The 23232-nt window shown below is 40.3% G+C and overlaps 1 protein-coding gene across 4 annotated transcripts in view; it reads right to left on the reverse strand.

Moving 5' to 3' along the window:
- The window catches only part of MYBPC1 (myosin binding protein C1), a 120306-nt gene that overhangs the window by 17334 nt on the left and 79740 nt on the right, over positions 1 to 23232 (reverse strand). For all 4 annotated transcript variants that reach the window (XM_034778925.1, XM_034778910.1, XM_034778902.1 and 1 more), the window contains 13 exons: positions 22273 to 22378; positions 21767 to 21933; positions 19873 to 20035; positions 18379 to 18485; positions 17203 to 17336; positions 15534 to 15693; positions 14369 to 14473; positions 13512 to 13700; positions 11262 to 11396; positions 5286 to 5453; positions 3939 to 4027; positions 2639 to 2834; positions 1656 to 1795 (listed from right to left, as the gene is read on the reverse strand). In XM_034778925.1, the coding sequence (XP_034634816.1) occupies positions 1656 to 1795; positions 2639 to 2834; positions 3939 to 4027; positions 5286 to 5453; positions 11262 to 11396; positions 13512 to 13700; positions 14369 to 14473; positions 15534 to 15693; positions 17203 to 17336; positions 18379 to 18485; positions 19873 to 20035; positions 21767 to 21933; positions 22273 to 22378 (1859 nt within the window). The remainder of the gene's footprint in view (positions 1 to 1655; positions 1796 to 2638; positions 2835 to 3938; positions 4028 to 5285; positions 5454 to 11261; positions 11397 to 13511; positions 13701 to 14368; positions 14474 to 15533; positions 15694 to 17202; positions 17337 to 18378; positions 18486 to 19872; positions 20036 to 21766; positions 21934 to 22272; positions 22379 to 23232) is intronic.

Here is a 23232-nt window from a genome sequence, read left to right on the forward strand (position 1 = left end):
CTGTTTGTTAAATCAGTTTTTGAGGCAGTTCCAGGGGCAAAGTTAGAGGACAGAAACAAGCATTCAATGTATGGCATGTGTATTTTTTTTTCTGTAACAAAGTCCTGTGGATGTGATTTCATCAGCTCTGAATTCCTGTGATTTCTGGCACAACACTCATCTCTTGGGAAGTATTATATACTCCAGTGCATACTGCTTCAGGCATCTATCTGCATAGCTCTCAAGAGACCCCTGTTTAGATGAAAGGCATCTCTTTAAATATCAAATTTAAATTTGATCTTGGTACACAATATCCACCTAGTGAGATCAGCAAGACTAATGCTAAAAATATTATTCACGTAAAGCAGAAGCTGACCATGAAAATGCTCTCTCTTTTATTTATGCCACCCCTTCCAGTTGTCTCCCTTTCTCACAGTATATATTTGTGTAAGTTTCTTGTGCCAGAGTTTATACTGATATGTACTAAACCTGCAGAGCCACATTATTTTAAACTTCCCAGTAATATAGCTCATAGTGCTCAGAAAGGATCATCTACTCGAAAGAACTTGGGACATCCTTTCTTCAGAGGCAACTGTTCAAGAAAATGTCCCTGTGGAAACAGTCATTATTTAAAATCCCACTTGGTACTATTACAGGAAAATTCTTGTCTCAGACAGTGTGGAGATAACATGGAATCACTGCCCTATGTGCATGCAGTACACTTTGGACACTAGTTATTATTTTATTTTGTATTACAGTAGAACCTAGAAGTCTGAACTGAGATGGGCCTCCATCGTGCTGGGCACTGTGTATGCATATAATCAGAGACAGGTCCTGGCCGGAACAGCTTATGGTCTAAAGAGAGATGAAGGGTGGGAGGGGGAATAAAGTCACAAGGAGGTGAACTGACTGGTCAAAGGTCACACAGCAGGTCAGTGTATTAGTATTCTTCTCATGCAAACTGGTTCATCTCTCTTAGATTCACAATGTCCAAACTTGCAGTATCTATTAAATGTAGAAATCCAACCGCTGTCTCTTACAGAGCTATAAAAATTGAAATAATAACAATAATTAGCTCTCATATAGCACTTCTCAACTGTAAATCTTAAAGCACTTTTCAAATTAGGTAAATTATCAGTATCCCAATCTGTAAAATAGGGATAATGATACTTACCTAATTTGTGATGTGTAGTACAGAGAAGTGAAGGGATTTGCCCAGGGTCACCAAGCAGTGACAGCTGGGAATAGAACTCAGATCTCCAAACCACCTAGTGGACTATCTGTGGGGCCACATTGCCTCCAAAATGAGCATTTGGGATTTTGATTCTCTATTTCCAGAGGGAATAAAACAGAATTATTTCTCTGTGCTCCCCGTGAACTCTGAGGGGTTTAGACAAATGAGATGCAGATCTACTCCTGCCCGTTCCCCTCACTTGCCCCATCTCTAATCTGAATGCAGATTTGTAAATACACATGTTCTCATTTATAAACTTTGAATACTGTGGACACTGGGATTTTCTGATGAGCTTTTGAGATTTTCTGAGTAGTGGTGTGGTTTTGTAATGATCCAATGCATCAATCGACATTAGTCCACGCAAATAGGGCTTTTTATATTTAAAAGAAAGAACATGGTGACTGTCGGATTTAAACTGAGTCAAACATATTTTATAACTTACCATGCTCTTCTTGTCTGCTTTTTGAATCGTGTACCCAATTATGGCTGCATTACCATCATCCTTTGGTGGCTGCCATGATAAAGCAACATTCTCTCCCCAGACATCCTCAATCGTTACAACATGTGGTGGGCCAGGGCGATCTGTAATGATGATATGGCATGGTCATCTTTCCATTACGCCTGCTCTCTGTTTCTCTCTCTCTCATATATGATATATCTCTATCTAGATCTATATCTAGATCTAGATAGATATATACCTTACACACACAAAACAATGGTAAAAGAAGACAAGTCAAGCACTCAAAAGTCAAGCACTCAAAAGTTAGGAAATGCCAGAATTCAAGTTGCCTCTAATTTGGCCTTTAATTTTGGCCTTTAATTTGACCCCATTGTGCGTATGCGTTATGATCCAGTCTTCAGTTACACGATCACATACTATTTTGGCAAAGTTATAAGCAAATGAAAATGTGATCTTATAATGGGAAGTCTCAGGCAAGCTTAAGTATAGGCTGTGCTACCAGCTTCACCTATAAGATATAGTGTCTGAGATTTCCCAGGTGTCTCTCTTTTTTCCATCATAAGGCTTTTAACACTGGTGGTCTCTTCCAAGTCATGTTTGTAAGAAACTAACTCTTGCTACAGTAGAGCTGTATCAGATCTGACTAAGTGCCACCTTAACAATAAAAAGCTTCAGTGTTTCGGACAAATATGGAACATAAAAATCCATTACAAACAGTGAAGTAGTGTAGGATTCTAGGGTGGGATTGGAATGTTCAGGTTGGCTACTGACGTTTTGTACAGAGGTCCCCAATTACCCTAGCTGAGGACCTGGCTCAGAATCTCTGGCCAAGTGAGCTGAAGTAGAGAGGTACCATTGTAGAGAAGGCTGTAACTGGAAATCTCATGTTTTCCAGCACGCTGGTAACAGGTTTTTGGAGTCTGTTTTGCCAAAATAATTTTTTTTTTAATTTTTTTTAAACATACCAACTACTTGAATATCTATTGTAGCTTTGTCCACCAAGTTTTCTACTTTCACTTTCAGGTCATATTTTCCTGAGTGGCTCCTCTCTGCCTTTCGGATAAAGATGATAGTATCATTTTCACTGTTGCGGATGTTAATTTGGTTCTTGTCTACGGAAGCACCATTTTTCTTCCAAGATACCTTTGGCCTTGGTCTTCCCTGTAAAAAGCCATGGAACAACTGAAGTATGCTTTTGGGAGGAAAAAGAGGTGTTAGGCGGTCTCAAAGACAAAAATAAAAGTCTTCTTGAACCAGAATGGTGGAAACTCTTTAAAGAAAAAGCAGATAATTCTAAACACAAGGCAATTCAGAGGCAATCACATGTTCAAATACTTGTCTTTTTCTGAACTTAATGGGCAACATTATTTTGTTTTTAGTGGTTCTCAGAAGCAGATGCCCTAAGAGAATCACAGTGCGATGTCAATAGACACTAACTTGTTGATCATGTAGTGTCACTACTGGGAGTTTGCCCTTCTAGACATGAGAATTTCAGAAGTGCTGTCCAAATATGGTAACCTCAGTCCTTTCAGAGTGTATACACCACACAGTAGTACTTTTAATTTACCAGGAGCAGCATTTCCTATAGCACATATTGTGCCCGGCATCTGTGTATGTGCACAAAGGAAGGAGAAAGCATAAGGTCTGGACACAGTAGGGGTTCTTGCATTCAGCAGAGCAAGGACTCTGCAGACAAGTATTACTGGAACAGCTAGCCTCTGCAGGGGGTGTCGGATGACTTCAGGCTATAGCCCTGCCTCCAGCCAGCAGAGCTAACCAGCCGGAGTAGAAAGCGCATGTTGCATCCTTGGAAGTGCTGGGGCAACAGCTGTGCTTCCCAGAGGCTCTATGAAACATTGTTGTACAAAGATTCTGCTGGGTTGGTGAAACTACACACCACTCCCAAAGCAAGATAGTGAATAAATGTCACGTTCCAGCTCTAGAAACCATATCTAATCATTGTCTATTGCAACCACTCTGTGCTGTGCTAGTGATTCTCTTGTGTGTAATGGCAAGTCTACATTGGAGATTATGGGTATTCTGTGGACAACAAACAATAGATCAGCACTGTTTGCTAGTTACAAAATTCAGTCTTTGGTTGAGCACAGTCTGATTTCAGAAGACCCAAAAAAAAAACATCTGGCAGGTATCCTGACTGACCAGGATTTAATTAACTTCATGCCCTACCACAGTTGTGTAACATGCAGTTCTAACAATCTCAATATAAGAAAAATAAGCATTAATAACTGTGTCTTTATTTCTTACCTGGAAAGGAATAACAAGATTCACAGCTTCTCCAACCCTTCGAATGTAGGTTTGTTTTAAGTGTCTTGGTAGACGAATCTTTGGAGGTTCTAAAAAAACAAATTTAAAAAAATAGTGTGTTTTTGTGAACACCAACATTAGTAACATTAAAACCTATGGCCTACATTTCTCCAAAGTGAGATGTGAACTGGATGCCTCAATTTTTGGGTTCCCAACTTAAGACATCTTAAAGAGACCTTATTTTTTAGAAAGTGCTGAGCGCACTGATAGGCTAATGGGTAGGTCAGTGATGGTCAAATGAAATGGTCAAACTGCACAAAAAGACGAAGGGCCAGATCCTACTCATGCTAAAGCCCTTCTGTGCTATTCCAGTGGCTCAGAAGGTCTTTAAAAATGCCCTATCTGGCCAGCTGAGGATTCCCCCACCATAGGAAAGGGCTGTGGGAGTGTGTAAAATGTTCAGAATGCCGCTACACTTTTATGATCCCTGCCTGATATATTAGCCCCATGCTAAACTGTTCTAATTTATGCTAGGCCAAACCAGCCCCCAGCAGCCCCCTGGATTGGACAATTGCAAGGGCAATGTACAAGTAACTACCTTTGGTCCCAGCTGGCTACAAAGATATTGGGGGGTAAATAACTTCACATGGTGCCAGGGCAGTTGTACTGATCCAATAGTGGACAACAATGTGTGTATGAACTGATGGTCAAATTCAGCTATATTACTAGCTCTCAAATTTCAAATCTTGCCCATGTGATCACTGGTCAGCAGCATAAGAAGGGAATGAGACTGAATGTAAGTGTAACCATGTCTTTTTGCGTTACTGTTCCTTCCACTTTTTGAGACAATGAAAAAGCAAATGGAAGTAATAGATGTGGCCTACTTTCACCACTGTGCCTGCAGCTTGTTCTATCCAGCATCAGTGTTGCCAATTCTTGCAATTTTATCAAGAGTCTCATCAGATTTGGTGTGCTGTTTAGTATTTTTGAAGCCCCAGTTCCTGGAGTCATGTAAGTACATGAGAATCTCAACTTGCATTAAAAGAAAAAGCAAACTTCTAGCCTTCTTGGCTATAGAAAGAAGCTTGAAAACATGAGGCCTAAGGCTTCAAAACCCCCCAAACAAATCAGAAGGCAAATAAAAACAACCCAAAATGTATGATTTCTAAGGCAATCTCATGATTTTTGAATGCTTGGAGTTTGCAGTACTGCATTGGCACGGCTTCAGCGTGTGACTGGATGGCAGTGCTTCTGCAGTATCCAACTGCAGGTGCTAGTCACAAGAAAGAGGAAGCATGAAGTGTGTGTGTATTGGTGAGAGAAGAGATAAACAGTGGTGTATCTTACCTATAACTTCCTTGACTAAAATAGGCTGTGGGTGCAATCTAGGTTCACTGGGACCAGCAGCATTCACAGCTTTCACTCTCACGAAAATTTTGGAACCAGTTGGCAGGTCAGTGATGGTGTACCTTGTTTTGTCTGTCAGCTCGGGGTTAGCCACTATCCATTCTTCCGCTGGTTTAGGAAAAAGAAAAGAGGGGGCAAAATTACAGAATTATATACGTAATCACTTCTCCATCAAGAAAACTTACAGTATAGTGAACAACTGCGGAGAAACTGTTGCTGATTAACGATTTTATTCTCTAATAATGCTATTATATGCCATTGATTTGATCATAAGTAGGGGAAATGTTTCTAAGGATACTCAGCATTATCTTTTTTTAAAAAATTAAAAAGTAAATACATGTGAACAGTAATTACAGGATGTAATTATAGAAATCCATTACAAGTCTGTTGATAAATAACAAGGGCACATAGAGTGTGGTTTTCAAAAGCACTCAGCATTGGCCTAACTCTGCTTCTGTTGAAGTCAATGAGAAATTTCCCATTGACTTCAGTGGGAGCACAGTTAGACCAGCACTGAGCACTTTTAAAAATCACACCTGTCGTGTATAGATGGTAGTAGCACATGATTAGCTATTTATGAAGTGTCAGTTTTCCTATGGCTCTGGCTTCGTTTGGGAAACATCATGGTTCATTGAGAGGGCCTAGGATTGGCAATCTGAGTTCTATTCCCCAGCTCTGCCACTGACTGGCCATAGGTAGGTCACCAAAGCTCTCTGTACCTCAGTTGTCCCATTTGTAAGATGGCGTTAATGATATTTACTTACAATGTAGAGTGTTCTGAGATCTAAGTATGGACAAAAGCATTTTATATGATCTAACTGCATTATATTGTTAGCTCTAATGCTTATTAATGAAGTATTTGTTATTTAGCTACTTTAGAATTTTAACAAATAGGGTTGCCATGAAAAACAGACTCTCTGCTTGTCACTTTAAGAAAAAAGGACAAGACTGATCAGAGTTCTTCAAATGATTCCAGTGTTCTCAGTTTTTTCATCTTGCTATAATACAGTCACATACAATTTGTGGATCCATTGCAAAATTACATATTTTTAGAAAAGCCCAGGTTACATATGACACAGTTTCCCCCATCCCTCCCCTCCTGCCCTCCAAATTTGGATCACTTTAAGACCCCTAGCTTTTTGACATTCAGAGTCAGATTTTTATAGCAACAAGTCGGGAGTTTAACTTCTCTTATAAAGAAAAAACACCCCACTATGGTTTTGGCCCTCAAGACTAGTTACACTGTTATAAGCTTTAGTGCACTGGAGAATTACTGAAGAATATTGGGATACATTTTTATAAGGATGGGACCCACTCTTAGGAAGAGATTAAACACAGTTCTGTTTACAAAAATTTCTTCCAACTAACACAAGAGGGTTGGGGTCAGGGATTCAGTTTCCTGATCCTTTCCCTGTCATCTGAATGCTCCCAGAGCTTTCTGTGGGTAAGTAAAGCCACAGGTTCTGGAGGTTCATGACCCCCAAAGTCAGTTAGGCTCTCAGAAATCTGTCTTGGTATGGGTAAGAAAGTTTTATAACCTTCATTGAATACTGTACCTTCCAGGTCATAAGTTGGCTCCACCAATTCATCACACAGATCTGCCGATATACCTTGTGAGAGTCCATCATTAAAATTAATCAGACACCCACTTTCACACAAGAGTATTGTCAGTGGTTAGCATTCCCTGTTAGTAATATGCATAGATCTGTACTGCTCCCTGAAGATTCAGAGGAACCTGTAGGGTGATCAGGGAGTTTGCAGGCAAAGTGCATCTGGGGTGAAGGACATTCACCAGAATAAAGCTTGTATAAGTAGTACTCCTCCAGGTAAGCAGAGTAGTTTAACTGGTTTCCTCCATGGTTTACTAAGGCCGAGGCTCCACCCACAAAGTGAGGTTGAAGAAGAAAGAACCACAACTGACCCAAATAGGATAACTCAAGGAAGTTTTTGTTGTACTATCTTCTCTCTGCATCAGGTTCCCATTCTTCTTCATGCCACTGCTTTGCTGTCTTCAGCCCTATCCCTTGGCCTGGGTGCTTTGTGCCAACTGGGAAGTGCATCCGGCTATTTAAACCCATGAGCATCAGGGCATTTGCCTCGCTCCATTTGAGCATCCCTACAGGAAAACCCCTAGTGGCTCCAGAAAGAGTTTTGGTTCCTAATAGTAATCAGTTTGTGCTCAGGTGGGAACAGAAATGAGGCCTAATCATATTTGGATAAACATCTTGTTCCTCAAACTGCATGTGGCTTGGCAGAACAGAACCTCTTCTTTGGGCCAGTTGCAACTTTGAAGGTGCATGGGAGCTACTATTCAGGGTGATTATGGCTCTAGAGATGGCTAATGGGAAAGAAGAGATGCTCTTCTGAACTATTCAAGGTGCTCAGGGAAAAGGTGGCAGGTGGGACAGAAGAAATTGTTTTTTGGACTGATAAGTCATGAAAAGGGGAAAGAAAAGAGAAAAAAGGAGAGTTTGAGAAGAGAAATGGAGCAAAAAGGGAGAAGGAAATACAGTACAAAAGGAGGGAACGGCGAGAAAGAGTATTGAGTGAGGGAGGACAAAGAGACTAGAGGGAAGGAATGAAAAAGAGGTTTGAGAGAGGACAAATTTAACTAATGGGGAAGAAAGAAGAATAGCAGAGTGCAGGAATAAAAATTAATTTAAGGTAACCCCTAAGGCTAAATTTCGATCATGGCTGTCATGGCCATAAAAATCATGGGCTCTGTAATTTCCACAATCTTAAAGATCCATTATTTTGAAACTGTTGTAAGCTGGTGGATGGATGTGATGGCAAGGATCTGAGCCAATTCAACTGAGAACCTTGTAAGCTGCCAAGTTGCTAGCTTTCAAAACAGACCCAGGTCTAAGTGGTTGCACAGGTCCTGTGCAGGCCCTTTGTACAGGGGTGAATTTCACCTATAGACACCAAAAGCTCATTAACTAACCCTGAGATGACACAAAGAACTAGATCAGTCCATATATTACTGAGGTTTAATTCCTACAGGGTGGATAAGGTTTCTCTCCCCACCAAGGAGTAAAGGGGGAAAAAAAGACCTTCCACTCCCTTTTTAAAGGAGAATCAAGTTGGATATTAAAGACTGGCTCTGGGGTAGGATCTCCTGTGTTCAAATGTATTCCCTGTTATCACCGTGCAAGCCCCACAGTGCAAGTTCTAGATATTCATCCCAGTACCCCAATCCTGCAATAGATACATGTAGATGCAACCTTACGGCTGTATGGGACCCACTGAAGCCAGTGGGTCTCTGAATGGCTACAGCGATCCATCTGTGTGGATCCAATTGCAGGATCAGGCCCTACACTGGGGAAATAAAGGTTTCTAGGGTACAAACCAATGCCTGTGACACCTGACACTTGTAATCTATATATTTCTATGATTTTCCCCCTTCTCCCTGATTTTTCCTGAAATATGTGATGATTAAAAAAACTCTAATAATCCCACATTCAAGGGCAAGAAAGAGACAACATACTACTGAAGGGATAAAGAAGCGGGCTAGAAAGGTAGAATCAGACAACACGAAGAATGACAGATACTGTCTTTTGACATTCAAAAGAATTATTAAACATTATAGAAAAATTAGTCCGAGGGACAACAGACACTGGAAAAGACTGAAGAGAACATTGTAAGAAAGAAAAAGGGATACACAGTAAGTTAAATATCTATTTGTTTGTATTTTCTATAAAGCTTGCTTCCTAAATGTTATGATAAAATATATACATAAATAATTTTGATTGTGTATATATAAATGTATATGTATATATGTGAGGCATATATAGATATATAAAAACACACAGAAATCTATGTAAAATACATTGTTATCATTGTATTTTATCTGAGGTGGGTAACATCAAAATGACAGATTCAACTGTCATTTTGTTGTATCTTCTTATGTTTTAAACCTATCTGAAAGAAAAAAGTAAAGAATTTGCTCTGTTCGACAGGTATACAAGGATCTTTGGTCTTCTGCCACTTTAAATGTATATTTGGAAAATCCCTCTCAATACTATCACTGGTATTATCATAAATATTGTATTTAGCCTCTTATCTGATTAGAGAAAATTCCTCTTGCTGTTCTGCAATGAGCTACATAGTACTGAGACCTTAAGGCCATATTATATCCCTGATTTTTCTTTTTTTGCCCAACACTTCTATTGACTTCAATAGGAGCTATGTGTGCGGAACGATGGCATAATGTACGGCAGCTCTTAGATTTATTAAGTCGTCAGTTGCCTTCTTAGTGCAGTGTTTTTTCTACAGAGTTTATTAACAACATCCAGGCCTGTGCATTTGAAATATCATAGGAAAATATGAATGTATCATGTACGTGCTGCATTTGGATCTAGTTCTACATGTTTCCTCTTCCCAGACCTTCTCCTATCTCCCTCCCTCCATACATGAAGGAAAACCCTTCCTGCCATTCCAGTTGTGTTTACCTTTATGTCAACTGCTCAGTGCCTCTGAGCTTCTTCAATTCTCTTTCCTGCTCCTTATGGATTTTCAGCCCACTCCTACAAGGTGCTGAGGGCTTCCTCAGAGGTGCTGACAGCCCTTTGCTCCCATTGACTTGACTGAGATTTAAAGGCACTCAGTACCATGTAGTATCTGGCTGATTTTCTGCTCTGTTTTTTCCACTGGGGTGTTTAAATCCCCAAAAGCTTTCCTGTTGTGGGTCATATGTTCTATCCTGTACAGCTCTTGCCTTCAGGCTGAATCCTACAGCCCGTACTCATGAAAAACTTCTGTTGATTTAAATGCACAAACTGGCGTTCATTTGTAGAGACTTGTGTAATATGGTTATACTAGTCCTTAGATTTACAGCATAGATAACATCACAAGTGGTTAAAATGAACTAAACTGCACCACTATTCATCAAAATTTGCATTTTTCTGGCAGACCCATTCCCCAGAAATAGTCATCTTGGACGCCCACAATGACTTATTCCACTGTGTCAAGTTTTGCTTACCCATTCCAGATGTCACCAGCCTTTGTTGCTTTCTGTCCCCAGACTCCATTTCTATGTCCACTCATAAGAAAGCTTCTGCTAAGTATGTAACTGGGAAACACTGAGGTTTTGCTGTTTGATCACTTTACACAGTAAAACTGCTGGTTGTATGATATATATTGTTTGCATTTCTCTGTCTCCCATTATTTTCCTCTGCTCATTTAATTTTCTCTCCCGTTTCACCTTTACCCTCCTCCTATCCTCCTATATGCCTCTATATCTGAATGAAAAATCCTGTACACGAACACTCCCAAATGCAAGGGGCATTCAAAATCCAAATCTGAATTTTGTGGCTTGGACCACTTCTATCTGATGATATATCACAGCCACAGGGCTGTCTGTCCTCTGTGTGTGAAACTGGTACTCGAGGAAGCCACTATTGATTCCAAACACAGAGAAACCCTTTTGTTAGTATTTTGAACAGATTTAAGATACCAGATATAGACTCTCCAAGCCCCTATGTGACTGGACTTTACTCCAAAACAAGTTGAAATGTGGTTCTCCAGTTTTCTCCAACTGCCAATTAGGAGGTTCATTTGTCCTGCTTTTCCTTTTTCCCCATCCATCCAAATATTTAATCTCTCTGGTGTGGCCAGATTTCATGTCCTCAGGGAGCAAGCTGTGGAAGCCCCTGAACAATGAACTCTTTCACATCAGCACAGTGCACAGCCGCCAAGTCTCTAGACTAACTGGATGTTGTTTTGAAATGCCAGCTCAAATGTAGGAACGGATAGGTGTGCAGGAGCTAGAAAGGAGCCTGGATGAAACTCAATAGCTTGAGAATTCTGGCTGGCTAACTTTTACCTCAAAGCAACAGTCAGCTCTCACGGAGAAAAGGTGGGGCAAGTCTCACCTATTTTAAGCACTAGGAGCATACCATAGTTGTTGTCACTTACTTCCTTCAAAGCAGTACTCTATAACATAGCCGTCTAAACCTGCTGCTCCAATGTGATCTGGTGGCCGCCATTTCATTGTAACGGTGCTATCAGTTACTCCATCAACTGCCAGGAGAGTTGGTGGACTGGTGACAGCTAAAAATAAAGAAAACATTTGTATTAGCATTAAAGTGTGCACTTATGATATACAGCAAGTGGGAATCTTCTAATTGCTGCCCAAAGTGGCAACACAGATTCTAGGGCATAGATACTGGAGAATTTAAGGCTTTATTTCTCACCTTTATGAAAGGTGTGTGTTTTATTCTGTCCCATTAGAAATTAAGAAACACCTGCTCAGTAAATAAAATACTGGCCCTCCAGCAACTGCTCCCAGAACTTCCATCTACCAGGCTCTGCAGCACTGATGTGTATTTGGATAGATGAGAAGCTCCTCAGACCACAGTATTGTTACTCTCAGAAGAGGAGAGGACACTACTGCAGCAGCACTCTTTCCCCATGCTCCCTAGGATTATGAGTGTCCTCTGTAAAAAGCAGCAAACCCCTACTGACAGAGCCAGATTAAGATTTATTGGGACCTTGGACACAAAGAACATTTGCCCCTCCCACCCCCCCCGAGGGCCCAGGGGTGCTGGAACTGGGAGGGAGGAGCGGGGGGGCAAGGCCTTCCACTTTTAAAAGTGGGAGGGCTATGCTTGCCCACCTTTTAACATGGGCATTAGTAGCCTTGGGCAGGCTCAGAGCGGTGCTGGCAGGGGCTGTGCTGATAAATTTTTAAGTTCCCCTGCTAAGAAGCACAGACCCTGCTAGTGGCGCCAGCCTCTTCCAGTGCAAGGCTGAAGAGGGCCTTAGCCCCCCCTACACGGGGCCCCATTCCCTACTCCTCCTCTTCCCCCTGAGGCCCTGACCAGGCCAGAAGCTGGAGACCAGCAGTATTAAGAGCTGCCCAGGGAGTCCAGGTTGCTATGCAGAGCCTTGGACCCTCCACCTGCCCTGGGTGGCGTGCCCGGGCGGCGGGGGTGGGGGGACAGGGACATGGACAGGGTCTGCTCTTGCCACACTGGCCCCCACCCAGGGCAGATGGAGGGTCTGAGGCTCGCCACAGTGGCCTGGCTCCCTGGGCAGCTCTTACCGGGGCTCAGCTCTGGCTTCTGGCCTGGCCAGGGGGCGGGGTCTTGGGGAGAAGTGGGGGAAGCAGGGAGGGGCCACAGTTCCAGTGCCACTGGCCTGCCCATTTCTACACAGGTTTCAGCATTCCTGCAAGGGACCCCAAATTGGCCGGGACCCCTGGGCATGTGCCCCGAGGGTCCATGCATTAATCCACCACTGCCTACTGTCCTAGAGAATAAGGCACTGTGTGTACTACAGGGAAACTGTGTTTATCAGAATCATTTAAAAACATGTGTCTTTCCACAAAGGTGCCAACATAGCTTTCTGGGACAATGTCCATCAGGTTTAACCAGGTTGGGGTTTACTAGGATCCTGGTCCATGACTAGGGCTCTTAGATGCTACGACATTACCAATAATAAATAGTAGGGTATGCAAAACTCTTTACAATATGGTTAGTTTACCCTGGCTAAGAAAAGATGTTGAAACCATGTTAGCCGTTCTGGGGGAAAGAAATGTGTTTTCACTAACATGGTATGGCAAATGGAGCATAGGGCTGGAACCCAGGACCTCCTTAAGTCTTAATCCTAGCTCTGCTACCTAACTTACTGTATGATTTTGGCTAACTTAACTACTTTGCCCCAATTTTGCCATCTGTATAATGGAATTGATACCTGTCAACTTACAAATGTGTTGAGAGGATAATTTACTGTTTGCACAGTTATTTGGAACGGCAAAGCACTATGCAAGTGCTAAATATTATTACTAAAGGAGTAAGCTTGAAAGAAACTCAGATCTCCATATGGGGTTTGTAGCACATGACACTGAGCCACTCAACATGAAAATATTGACATTTGATTTTTGGCCAATTTTTAAAATTAATTTCCAGTGCTTGGTTGCTTCCAGAATGAGAGATTTTGCTAAGGAATACACAGAGGGACCAAGACTGTCACTGAACCTATTCTCTCATGAATTCTGTCCAATGTATGCCACTACTGTGCCCTTCTGCGTAAAACATCCCCTTGCTTCATAAAAAGAAGACATTACAAGCAGAAAGTTAGGACTGTTGGATGTGGCTCTTTAAAATTTTATACACAAGCCAATGTTTTAAACGTGCAGATATGTCTATATTCTTGTTTACTCACCCAAGGGAACAAAAGCCTTTGAGGGCATACTTGGTTTGGAAATTCCTACTGCATTAACAGCAAATACACGGACCTCATAAGCAACACCTTCAATCATCTTCTTTGGTTCAAATGTTGTTTCTTTACACAGGTCAAAATTCAGTCTCATCCACCTGGAGCTTTGTTTCTTTTTCCTTTCAATGAAATATCCTATTGAACAAACATAATTATGTAAACTTAAATAAGGGACCAGCATTTGTAAAATCAGATACAAAGCCAAAATAAATGCCATCTTTTTGGCTGGCCAGTACCCCTTTCTGGATACAATTCTACATTCCCTTCTGACCCTTGGGGTTTTGCCAAAAGTTCCAAGTTAGGCTCTCTCTTCCAACTGCAACCATTTTTAAACTTAATTTTATAAGATCACAGTATTTTGCCCACGGTGATTAAGAGCCCAGGTCTACTAGCTTCTGAGTACCCCGATGTCCATTTATTGTAGTATATTGGAAGCTGCTCAGCTAGACATGGAACTGTTCCCTAAGTCTGCTAACTCTCAAAAAGAACAAAGTTTCAGAGTTTGGTGGTTTATGATCATATGCAAATTGCACACCCAACTCAGTCCTGTCAGAATAGTGGTAATTTAATAACATTACAAGATGGTGAGGATAATCTTCATGTCTCCAAGGATCTGTAACCCAGATATCTAAGAAAACACCTCTTATGAAAGTTAACAGCCATATGATGCTCTTGCTGTTGATTTCCAAGAATTGAACTTTCCAGGACCAGAGGCTGAGCTGTTTCAATACAGGGTCCATTTTTTTGGAGTTCACTTCCCTTGACCATACTATGATATCACCAAACAAAGGAAATGTACTTACCTAAGAGAGGAGACCCGCCATCATAGGCTGGAGGTTCCCAGTTCATAAAACACCAGTCTTCACCCACCTCAGTCACATTTGGTGCAAGAGGAGGGTCAGGGACATCTGTTGCAAACACAATAAATATATCTTTTAATTAGAAGAAAATGAACCTTTAAATTTGTTTTATAATGAAGTAAAGGAGGACACAGACTGCTGTAAAATAAACAACATAAAAATAACAATTCTTAAAGTGCAATCAGGCTTTACCATGAGAGCAAGACTAGGAGCAGTTTTCAAAGGCAGAATAAAAATGTCACAATAATCAAGTCTGGAGGTCAAGAAGGGATAGTTACTGTGACTAGATACATGGTGGGAAGAAAACATCAGAATATGTCAGGGTGACCAGACAGCAAGTGTGAAAAATCGGGACGGTAATGGGGGTAATAGGCTTCTATATAAGAAAAACCCTCAAATATCAGGACTGTTCCAATAAAATCAGGACATCTGGTCACTTTAGAACATGCTGGAGATGAAATCCTGTCCTGAGCACTATAGAAATGTGGGCTTCAATGTTTAGCTCAGGAGGTCAAAAATAGGTCCCACTTTGTGAACCCTTTCAACTAATTTAGAGCAAACCTCTTCATAGAGAGGAAGGATGATCTGGTGGCTAGGATACTATGCTATGGCTTGAGAGACCCCAGTTCAATTCCTTACTCTGCCACAGGCTTTCTGCGTGAACTTGGGTGAGTCACTTATTTCTCTGTGCCTCAGTTCCCCCTCTGTAAAATGGTGATAAAAGCACTGCTCTACCTCACAGGGAAGTTGTGAAGATAAATACAACAAAGGTTGTGAAGTGTGTGCCAAAATACTATGGAAATGATCTTAGATAGATCATTAGGGAGGACAACCATTGCACATAAGGTACTTCAGATGTTTCTCTTATCCTACAGCTGATAAGTCCATCTTAGGCTCCAAAAAGGGTCCATCTAGAAGGATGGGATCTAGAATGCCAAACTCTGGGGTGGGTCACAAAACAGGCGCCCTAGGGCACCACAAAAGATATGAAAGACTCATATGGGAAAAAGAAGCTGATTCTAGGTGGGGGATTTCTTTAAGAAAGTGAAGTAGATATAATAAAATCTGCCAGTTTGGTGCTGTGGCCTTGTGCATTAGAATGACTTACCAACCACCTTGATGTTGATATTAGCTGAGTCTTCTCCAGCCTCATTCTTTAGCATTATTTTGTAGACGCCTGAGTCATCCCTCTCGGCTATATCAATTACCAAACAGCTGCTATCCGGATAAGTTTCTGCCCGTATTCTGCCACCTGTCTCCATGATCCACTAGGAATCAAAATCAGGGGAGGGGAAACGTAGCATTATTTGACTTGAGAACCAGAATGAACAAAAATCAAAACCAAAGAACAATACAGTACACTTAAAGGAAAGAAATCTGCAAAACAACTACAGGAACCATCTTGAGCTTTACATTTCATTACTGGATCCTTTCAGAGATTCTTAGCTTTGACACTACCATTAAAATTTACTAAGGAATGCACAACGATTTGACCATGTGGTTCTTACTGAAGTTAATGAGAACCATATGTCCCTATCTTTGCATGCTGCATTGAAAATATGGAGGTGGCTTCTTAGAACTATGTGGTCACAGACAGATCTATGTGAAGTTTTGCATTGCATCACCATAAGGAGTTTGCCTGGCTCGTTGTTTCACTACAAACTTGAAACTCCAATAGTTTGTCAAGAGGGTCATTAACATTTGCAACCATGGGCTAAATTATGGCTTTTTGTCAAAACCTTGCAGCATTTGCAGTTTTACATAAATTATGTAAAAAACAGGTAAAGCGTTTTTGACTGTTATGTTTAAATTTTCAGACTGTGTGAACCCCTGTGAAGCAGATGGCTTGAATCTGTGAACCAAAAACCATCAAAATTTCACAGAGTAGAAACTGAAAGCATCAGAGGAACAGGTTAATAAGGCAAATCACTTTAGAAATGTAATTCAAGTGCTATTTAAAATGTACTGAGTAGCTGCAGTTCAGCTAGTTTACAGGAAGATCAATTTCCTCAACTGCAGTAATTTGTAGGCCTGTGTTATGCAGACTAGACAATCATAACGGTTCCTTTTAGCCTTTTCCAGAAATCTATGAGAAGAGCAGTCTACATTCCAATAATAGCACATCTGATATGTTTGGCTCACTTCTCATTTGGAGATTGGGTTTTTCTTTCCAACAGAAACATGTACTTCAGAAGAGGAGAGGATTGCGTAGGCTTCTCTACACTGTGTCTGTCTGATTCCTTACTGCCCTTTATATTGTATGTACAGCAAGACCATTTCCTCCATTTGCATGATTTTAGCTATCCACCCCTTGTTTAAAAATAACACCAAATGGAAAATAACAGTACATAAACAGTACATAGGGGGGGAGGGATAGCTCAGTGGTTTGAGCATTGGCCTGCTAAACCCAGGGTTGTGAGTTCAATCCTTGAGAGGGCCACTTGGGGATCTGGGGCAAAATCAGTACTTGGTCCTGCTAGTGAAGGCAGGGGGCTGGACTTGATGACCTTTCAAGGTCCTTTCCAGTTCTAGGAGATGGGATATCTCCATTAATTTCTAATTTCTAATAAATATATATAAAGCTTACTCTTCTCCTTGGAATCAGAATTATAGAGATACAATGTAGCTGAGCAAGTGTCTCCTCATTATCTTTTGCCAGGGTGAGAGCCATAAAACAATTAAAACAGATTGACTCACCATGCTGAAAACTATTTTTGGTGAAAAAAGCCCTTCACCGGACTACAGAAATACACATATAGTAGGATCAGCTGTTATACCTTATCCCCTTTACTCCACATAACTTTTGGAGTCGGCTCTCCAGAGATTGGGATCTCCAGTCGTAGTTTGTTTCCTGCTACTACTGTCACCGTATTATTGTCACCAAGATTTTCCAGGTGGAGCCTAGGAGGATCTGAAAATTCAGACATTGCCAAATTCATTAAAGTCCTGCCACATTGAGAAGCACATTTGGGTAAGTACAATAACCTGGGCATAATTGTGCAATATAAAGCCTATTATAATGCAGAGAAAAATGGTCCAAAACACTCTAAGTTGGGTGCTTCCCTGATATTTTTAATATAGTTGAACTGTCTTTTGGGGGCCGGGGGGGGGGAGGGAGGGAGGGAAACAACCAATCCTATTACCTTTCTTACACCACCCATCTCCAAACATTCTCCAAAGGCCCACAGCAAAGCCATTGATAGGTCACTGCCATTCTCTGTTGTTCTTAGCCTGTCTCCTCTCTATCTGATACAAGAGCCATATATAACAAAATACAGGTAACATAACATTATATTAAAGATGTACAGTTTGACAAAGCCACCCCTAATATTCAATGGTTACTATTAATATTAGGATTCATAACCCAGCTAACAGGGCATTATTGAGGGGACAGTCACTGTGATGTTTTACTTTTGTTTGAAAAACTGGATGCATTAACAAACCATGTATTTGACTCATTTAACATATCTTGGTTAATAAAATTAACCATAGATTGCTTAATGCACTTGGTATGTGGGGCAAAGTGCACCTGTACCACTATTCCAGTATCAAATACATTGACAAAAAGTGTCAGAATTCAAATAGGATGGAAAGTCAAAACTTTGAAGAACATAATGCTGCATTCTGCTGTTGTAACGCACGGTATATAGAGGGCCAGCAGCAAGTGTTTGAAGAAAACTCTTAATACTTGCTTATTTTTAGGCTTAGAAATTCAGCAGGGGAATCTTTCTTCTGGCTTCAATGGTCTTTGGATCAGGCCCTCAAATCATAACCAGATCATGATTTCTGACTATTTCCCTTGTATTTTGCTTAAGTAAAAACTCTGGTTTGCTAATGGGAGATTGCGTGTGTGTTCTGAAGAATTTCTGACCAGAATCTTGGCTATCTCACACAGCACTCACTTTCCACAGGTCAAAGAAAACTTTATAACTATAGATGCGTCATGCACTTACCTATGACATGTACTCTGCATGGTATGTTAACTTTATAGGCATCTGGTACGAACATGTAATCACCTTCATCATCAACAGTGGAGCTTGCTATAACCAACCTGTGGATTCTGTGAAAAATTAAAAAAAAAACCCATTTAAATTATATTTTGTAGAATTTATGCAGATAAAAGGAAGAATTATTGTTACATCTGAAGTTACAAGTTCACCAGGTCTGCTCATTTGTGTCAGATTGCTGACTCTAAAAAAATCTTTGCTACTGTGTGCTAAATAGTGTTTTAGCTAATTAAACTGTTGGTGATTAGAATTTGATTTTCTTGAGAAGGGCATCAAGGAAAGTAGGAATAGTTAGGGGTCTTAATGTTTTCCATTTGATCATGGAAAACTACAGGGAGTATAATCTCTTTTACTCAAGTGTTTTGAGCCACTGCCTGTAGGGTTGCAATTAGATCTCTATGAGAAAATTTGATGCCCCTTTCCCAGGAACTAGGCCTTATATTTGTTGGTCCTTCCTTGTGACTCTACTGGTTCTGTCCCTGGAACAGAGTGGCAGGGTGGATAAGCAAGGCACGCTGCTCTCTATCCTATGCCTGGGTGAACTCTCCAGAAATACACTCAGATTTTTTTGGGCTCCTGCCTTCTGGTCCGGCTGAGCTATGCTCAGGGCAGGACCCAATTTGAGAGGTGCAGGATAAGTGGCTTTATACCACCTTTATGGCTCCCGTACCCAATCCCAGGGCGCCAGGGGCCACAGGTTAGAGCAACGGCAAGGCTATTCTACAGTATGCCAACATAAGGGTCTATTATGCAGCTGGGGTTTGTCCCAAGGTGCTCCTTATATTGGGGTGGCAGAAGAGTGAGTAGAGCCAACATGGTAGCTTTATACCACCCCAAGAATTCTCCTACACATGTGGAATTCCCAGATACCCGTTTTAGTGTGTTGGTGCAGGGCAAAGGAAAAGTATTGTGGTCGAGGATCTGGCCCTTAGCTTTTTTTAAAATGGAGAAAATAGTAAACGAATTTTCTGGAGAATTAGTCCAATGTTTAGAACAGATTTTAAATGCAAAGGGACCTGATAAATGCACATAACTTGCATTGGCAGAGATGTGAATTCTGTGCGCAATACATGGAAATGGAATAGAAACATACAGTAAAACAGAAATCTTAAAATGGTATTTTTCTATCATTTCTAATAATTGTTTTAATCTTGCTACTTAATGTCCCACAGTGAGTGCAATACAGAAACCTCAGGCAAAATGCATCCCTTGAATGTAGGTACATCATGAAATATTCCATTATGGCTAATCAACAGTCTGAGTAAACTGACTAAAATAAAGGAGCAGCAGTGAAGCTGGTAGCTGATGAATATTGCTCTTATTGTGAGGTCAAATATAAATATCTCTGAGGAGGTTGAATGTGAGGGGTGGAAAATATCAATGGGGCAATTCACACTCTGGAATCGCCTTACAATCCAATTTGTCTTTCGGGATGCCTACCTTCCTTTGTGATATAACTTTACACGGTCACTAGCTGGAAGAAGTTGCCCATTTTTGTACCACTTCCCTTCTATGTTCTCAGATATCTCACACTTCAGGGTGATTTCTTTCCCAAGCCTCGCAGTCTGGTCTGTTAGTGGCTGCAGTATCTTCAGTGGTCTCACTTAAGAAAAGAGAACCATGGAAATTAGTGCTGATATTGTATAACCATTCGAGATTTTATTTGGGAGCTGCTACTAGTAGCCATAATCTGAAAATCAGATAAGCGCCCCTATGATTACTAACAAAAACGCCTCTCAAGGCTAAATACTAATAATATGTACAAATCTAACATGCATTCTTTACTTAAGCTGTGAAACATTTGGCTTTCAAATGTTTCATGTAACAGTGACTAAAGTTCTTTAATTGTATATATTCTTGAAAAGTGCCATATTGACTGACTGATGGTACAAGAAACATAATTCCTTCTCTGATCCACAAAACAGGCAAGGAATGGGCAAACACTGCACATCCTTTCCCTAACAACATGCCAATGAGGGACCATCTTCATAGGTCAAATGGTAGATCAATCTTAGTCTATTTATCCCTTGTCCTCCCTACTAAGAGGGACAATTTTTGTGGCATCTGTCCACTAGTAATTGTAGTGAGACCACAAATGTAATTTATATATATATATATATATATATAATTATATATGATCACTTATAAGATAGTAGTGGCTTTCTCTCACTTGCAACCTGGACCAGATTCAGACTGGTGATCCAGAAATGAAAATTTGTGTATATTAATAATTTTCATAGCCACTCATACTCCTGGTAGTTATTATCTTGACTTATTGAGATAGATTAACCAAAAATGGGACATGTTCGCAAACACTGCAGGACTTAACTAGAAGAAAGATAGAATATAATTTTAGCAGAGTTCATTCTGTCATAAACACACAAACATTTACAAAATGATTAAAGGTATGTTACAATAATTTCCAACACTTGCCCCAAAGTAAAAAAGCAGTAAACTGCAAATGTGCATACGCTTGGCTAGAAAGCATGTGTATTCTAGCCACTTTTAAAGATATATTGCCACAAACCCCAGTGTTGGAAGTTTTTTACATGTATTTCTATGTCATATTTTCAATATTGTTTCTATTCTTTTTTCTCATGACAAGTCTAAGGGTTGGGGATTGGGGAACTAGTTCCTGGTAGCCCTACTCCTACTTACAGAGCTGGTGGGAAAATGTTTATTCTCCCCATGGAAAATGTTGACTCTTCATAAAAAAACCAACCTGTTTTTTTTTCTGGTTTTGGGTGAAAAAAAATTTGCCTTTTGGTTTTCTAATGAAAAAGTTAAAAATGTTGAGAAAAGCAGATGCTTTCTGTGAAAAATTTCATTTGATCAAAACCCCAATTTTTCATCAAAAAAGTTTTGACAGAAATTTTTCAACCAGCCCTATTTGACTGTCAGTTAACCCCCATAATAGCCAAAGGAAAAGAATGCAATACACTGATCCTGGAGATAAGCAATAGAAAAATCACTGTGAGAAAAATCAGTTGAAACCACTGTCTATCATGATGAGCAATACTCATTGTTTTGTTGTGCTCCTCCTTGTGCCGGTTTTCAACGGTTGTCCCGTGTCTTATAATTAGATTGTAAGCACCCTGGGACAGGGACTGTCTTTTTGTTCCGTGTTTCTACAGCACACAGCACAATGGGGTTTTGGCCCATGACTAGGACTCCTACGCACTACAGTAATATAAATAAATAAATAAATAAAATATGTTGCTCAGTTTTCCGAGTAGACTCATAGAAATAGGCAAATAGCAATAGTGTACTAGGAAAACAATTCTGTTACAGGAGTAAAATTTCAAACACAAATAGAAAGATGTACAGTACTTACAATCAACTGCAAGTTTAGCAGCTGATTGCCCTCCAGTTGTCATCACTGAATAGGTTGCATTGTCAGCTTTTGTAGCTTCATCTATGATCAGAGTGTGTTTTTTACCATCAACCTTAAGTCGGTATCGAGATCTAGGTTCATTGGTCAGCTCCACACCATTCTTAAACCTGATAGAGGATAATAAGTATTACTTCCTTAATTAAACTTACCATTGCTAATACTATATCAAGCAAGTTCTGCACGAATGAGTATCCTGAAAAGATCAAGAGAAGCTTTTGTAGAACGTAGGGCAAGAGAAAAGATTTAAGTGAACTAATTCATTAAGGAATTCATTAAACTAAAAGCATATTATTACTGTCACAGTATTTTTAAAAGTAATACTTTCTGATATTTTCTAATTACATTTCAGATTTATATACACAGAAGATGAAATTGTCCTTAAGACAATGCACTTTTCATTCTTGGAGAAAACAGCATCTACTCTGAGGTGGATGAAAGTGGCTTACCATTTCACATTTGCATCCTCTTCAGACACTTCACAGGATAATTCTATTCTTTCACCAACATAGGTACTCAGGTCTTCCAGGGCCTTGGTCACCACCACTGGCGGCTCTATGACGAGAAAAAAATATGGTTTTATGTTTCAGAAACAGAACTAAACGAAATAGAAAAAATGTGTTATAACAGTACAGAAAATAATTATATTTTAAAAATTCTAATGTCAATCATCTTCTTAAGTTATTGGCTAAGACTTTGGGTTTTTTCTACTTGAAATCAGTAAGAAGATGGCCCATGCACCAATAGCAGGTATAGTTATTGCAAGATCTTGAGTCAGTTAAAAGAAAAACCTACCTCTTAATCCATTTTACAAACAATGTGTCAACCTAAGTGGATTAAGCACAGATCCACATTCCTATTTTCCTAGAAGCCCTCCATCCCCCAGAGTACAATGGTCTCATCATACATTGCATACGATGAAAATGGCATAATATTGAATCTTCATACGGTAGATCCATCCCTGCTTGTTCAAACTCAAGTCAACTTAATAAACAAGAGAGAATACAACCCATGTGCTACATTAATTTAAAAGGACACTGACAACTATTTGATAGGGTTTTTAGTCACTATTGTTTTAAATAGCTTTTTGATATATATGAAATGGCCTTTCTTTTCCTGTAATTTTTCTTCCTACAAACAGGAGTTGCCCTCCAATTTTCTAATGCAGCTTTAACCAAAAGGCTTCCCTTTTACTCAGTTTCCTGCTTGTGTACCAGTAGCACCATCAGTGATTCCAATAAGAATATTAACAGCACAAGTGCTGGGAGACTTGGAGAACCAGCCACCAGTCCATGCGCTTGAGAGAAAGAAGAGTTTTCTCTTAAGGTCAGTGGCCTAAATCCAGGGCCGGTGCAAGGATGTTTCGTGCCCTAGGCGAAACTTCCACCTTGCGCCCTCCCCCCTCCCCG

The sequence above is a fragment of the Trachemys scripta genome, chromosome 1 (genome assembly GCF_013100865.1).
Source record: "Trachemys scripta elegans isolate TJP31775 chromosome 1, CAS_Tse_1.0, whole genome shotgun sequence".
In the NCBI taxonomy this organism is placed as follows: Eukaryota; Metazoa; Chordata; order Testudines; family Emydidae; genus Trachemys; species Trachemys scripta.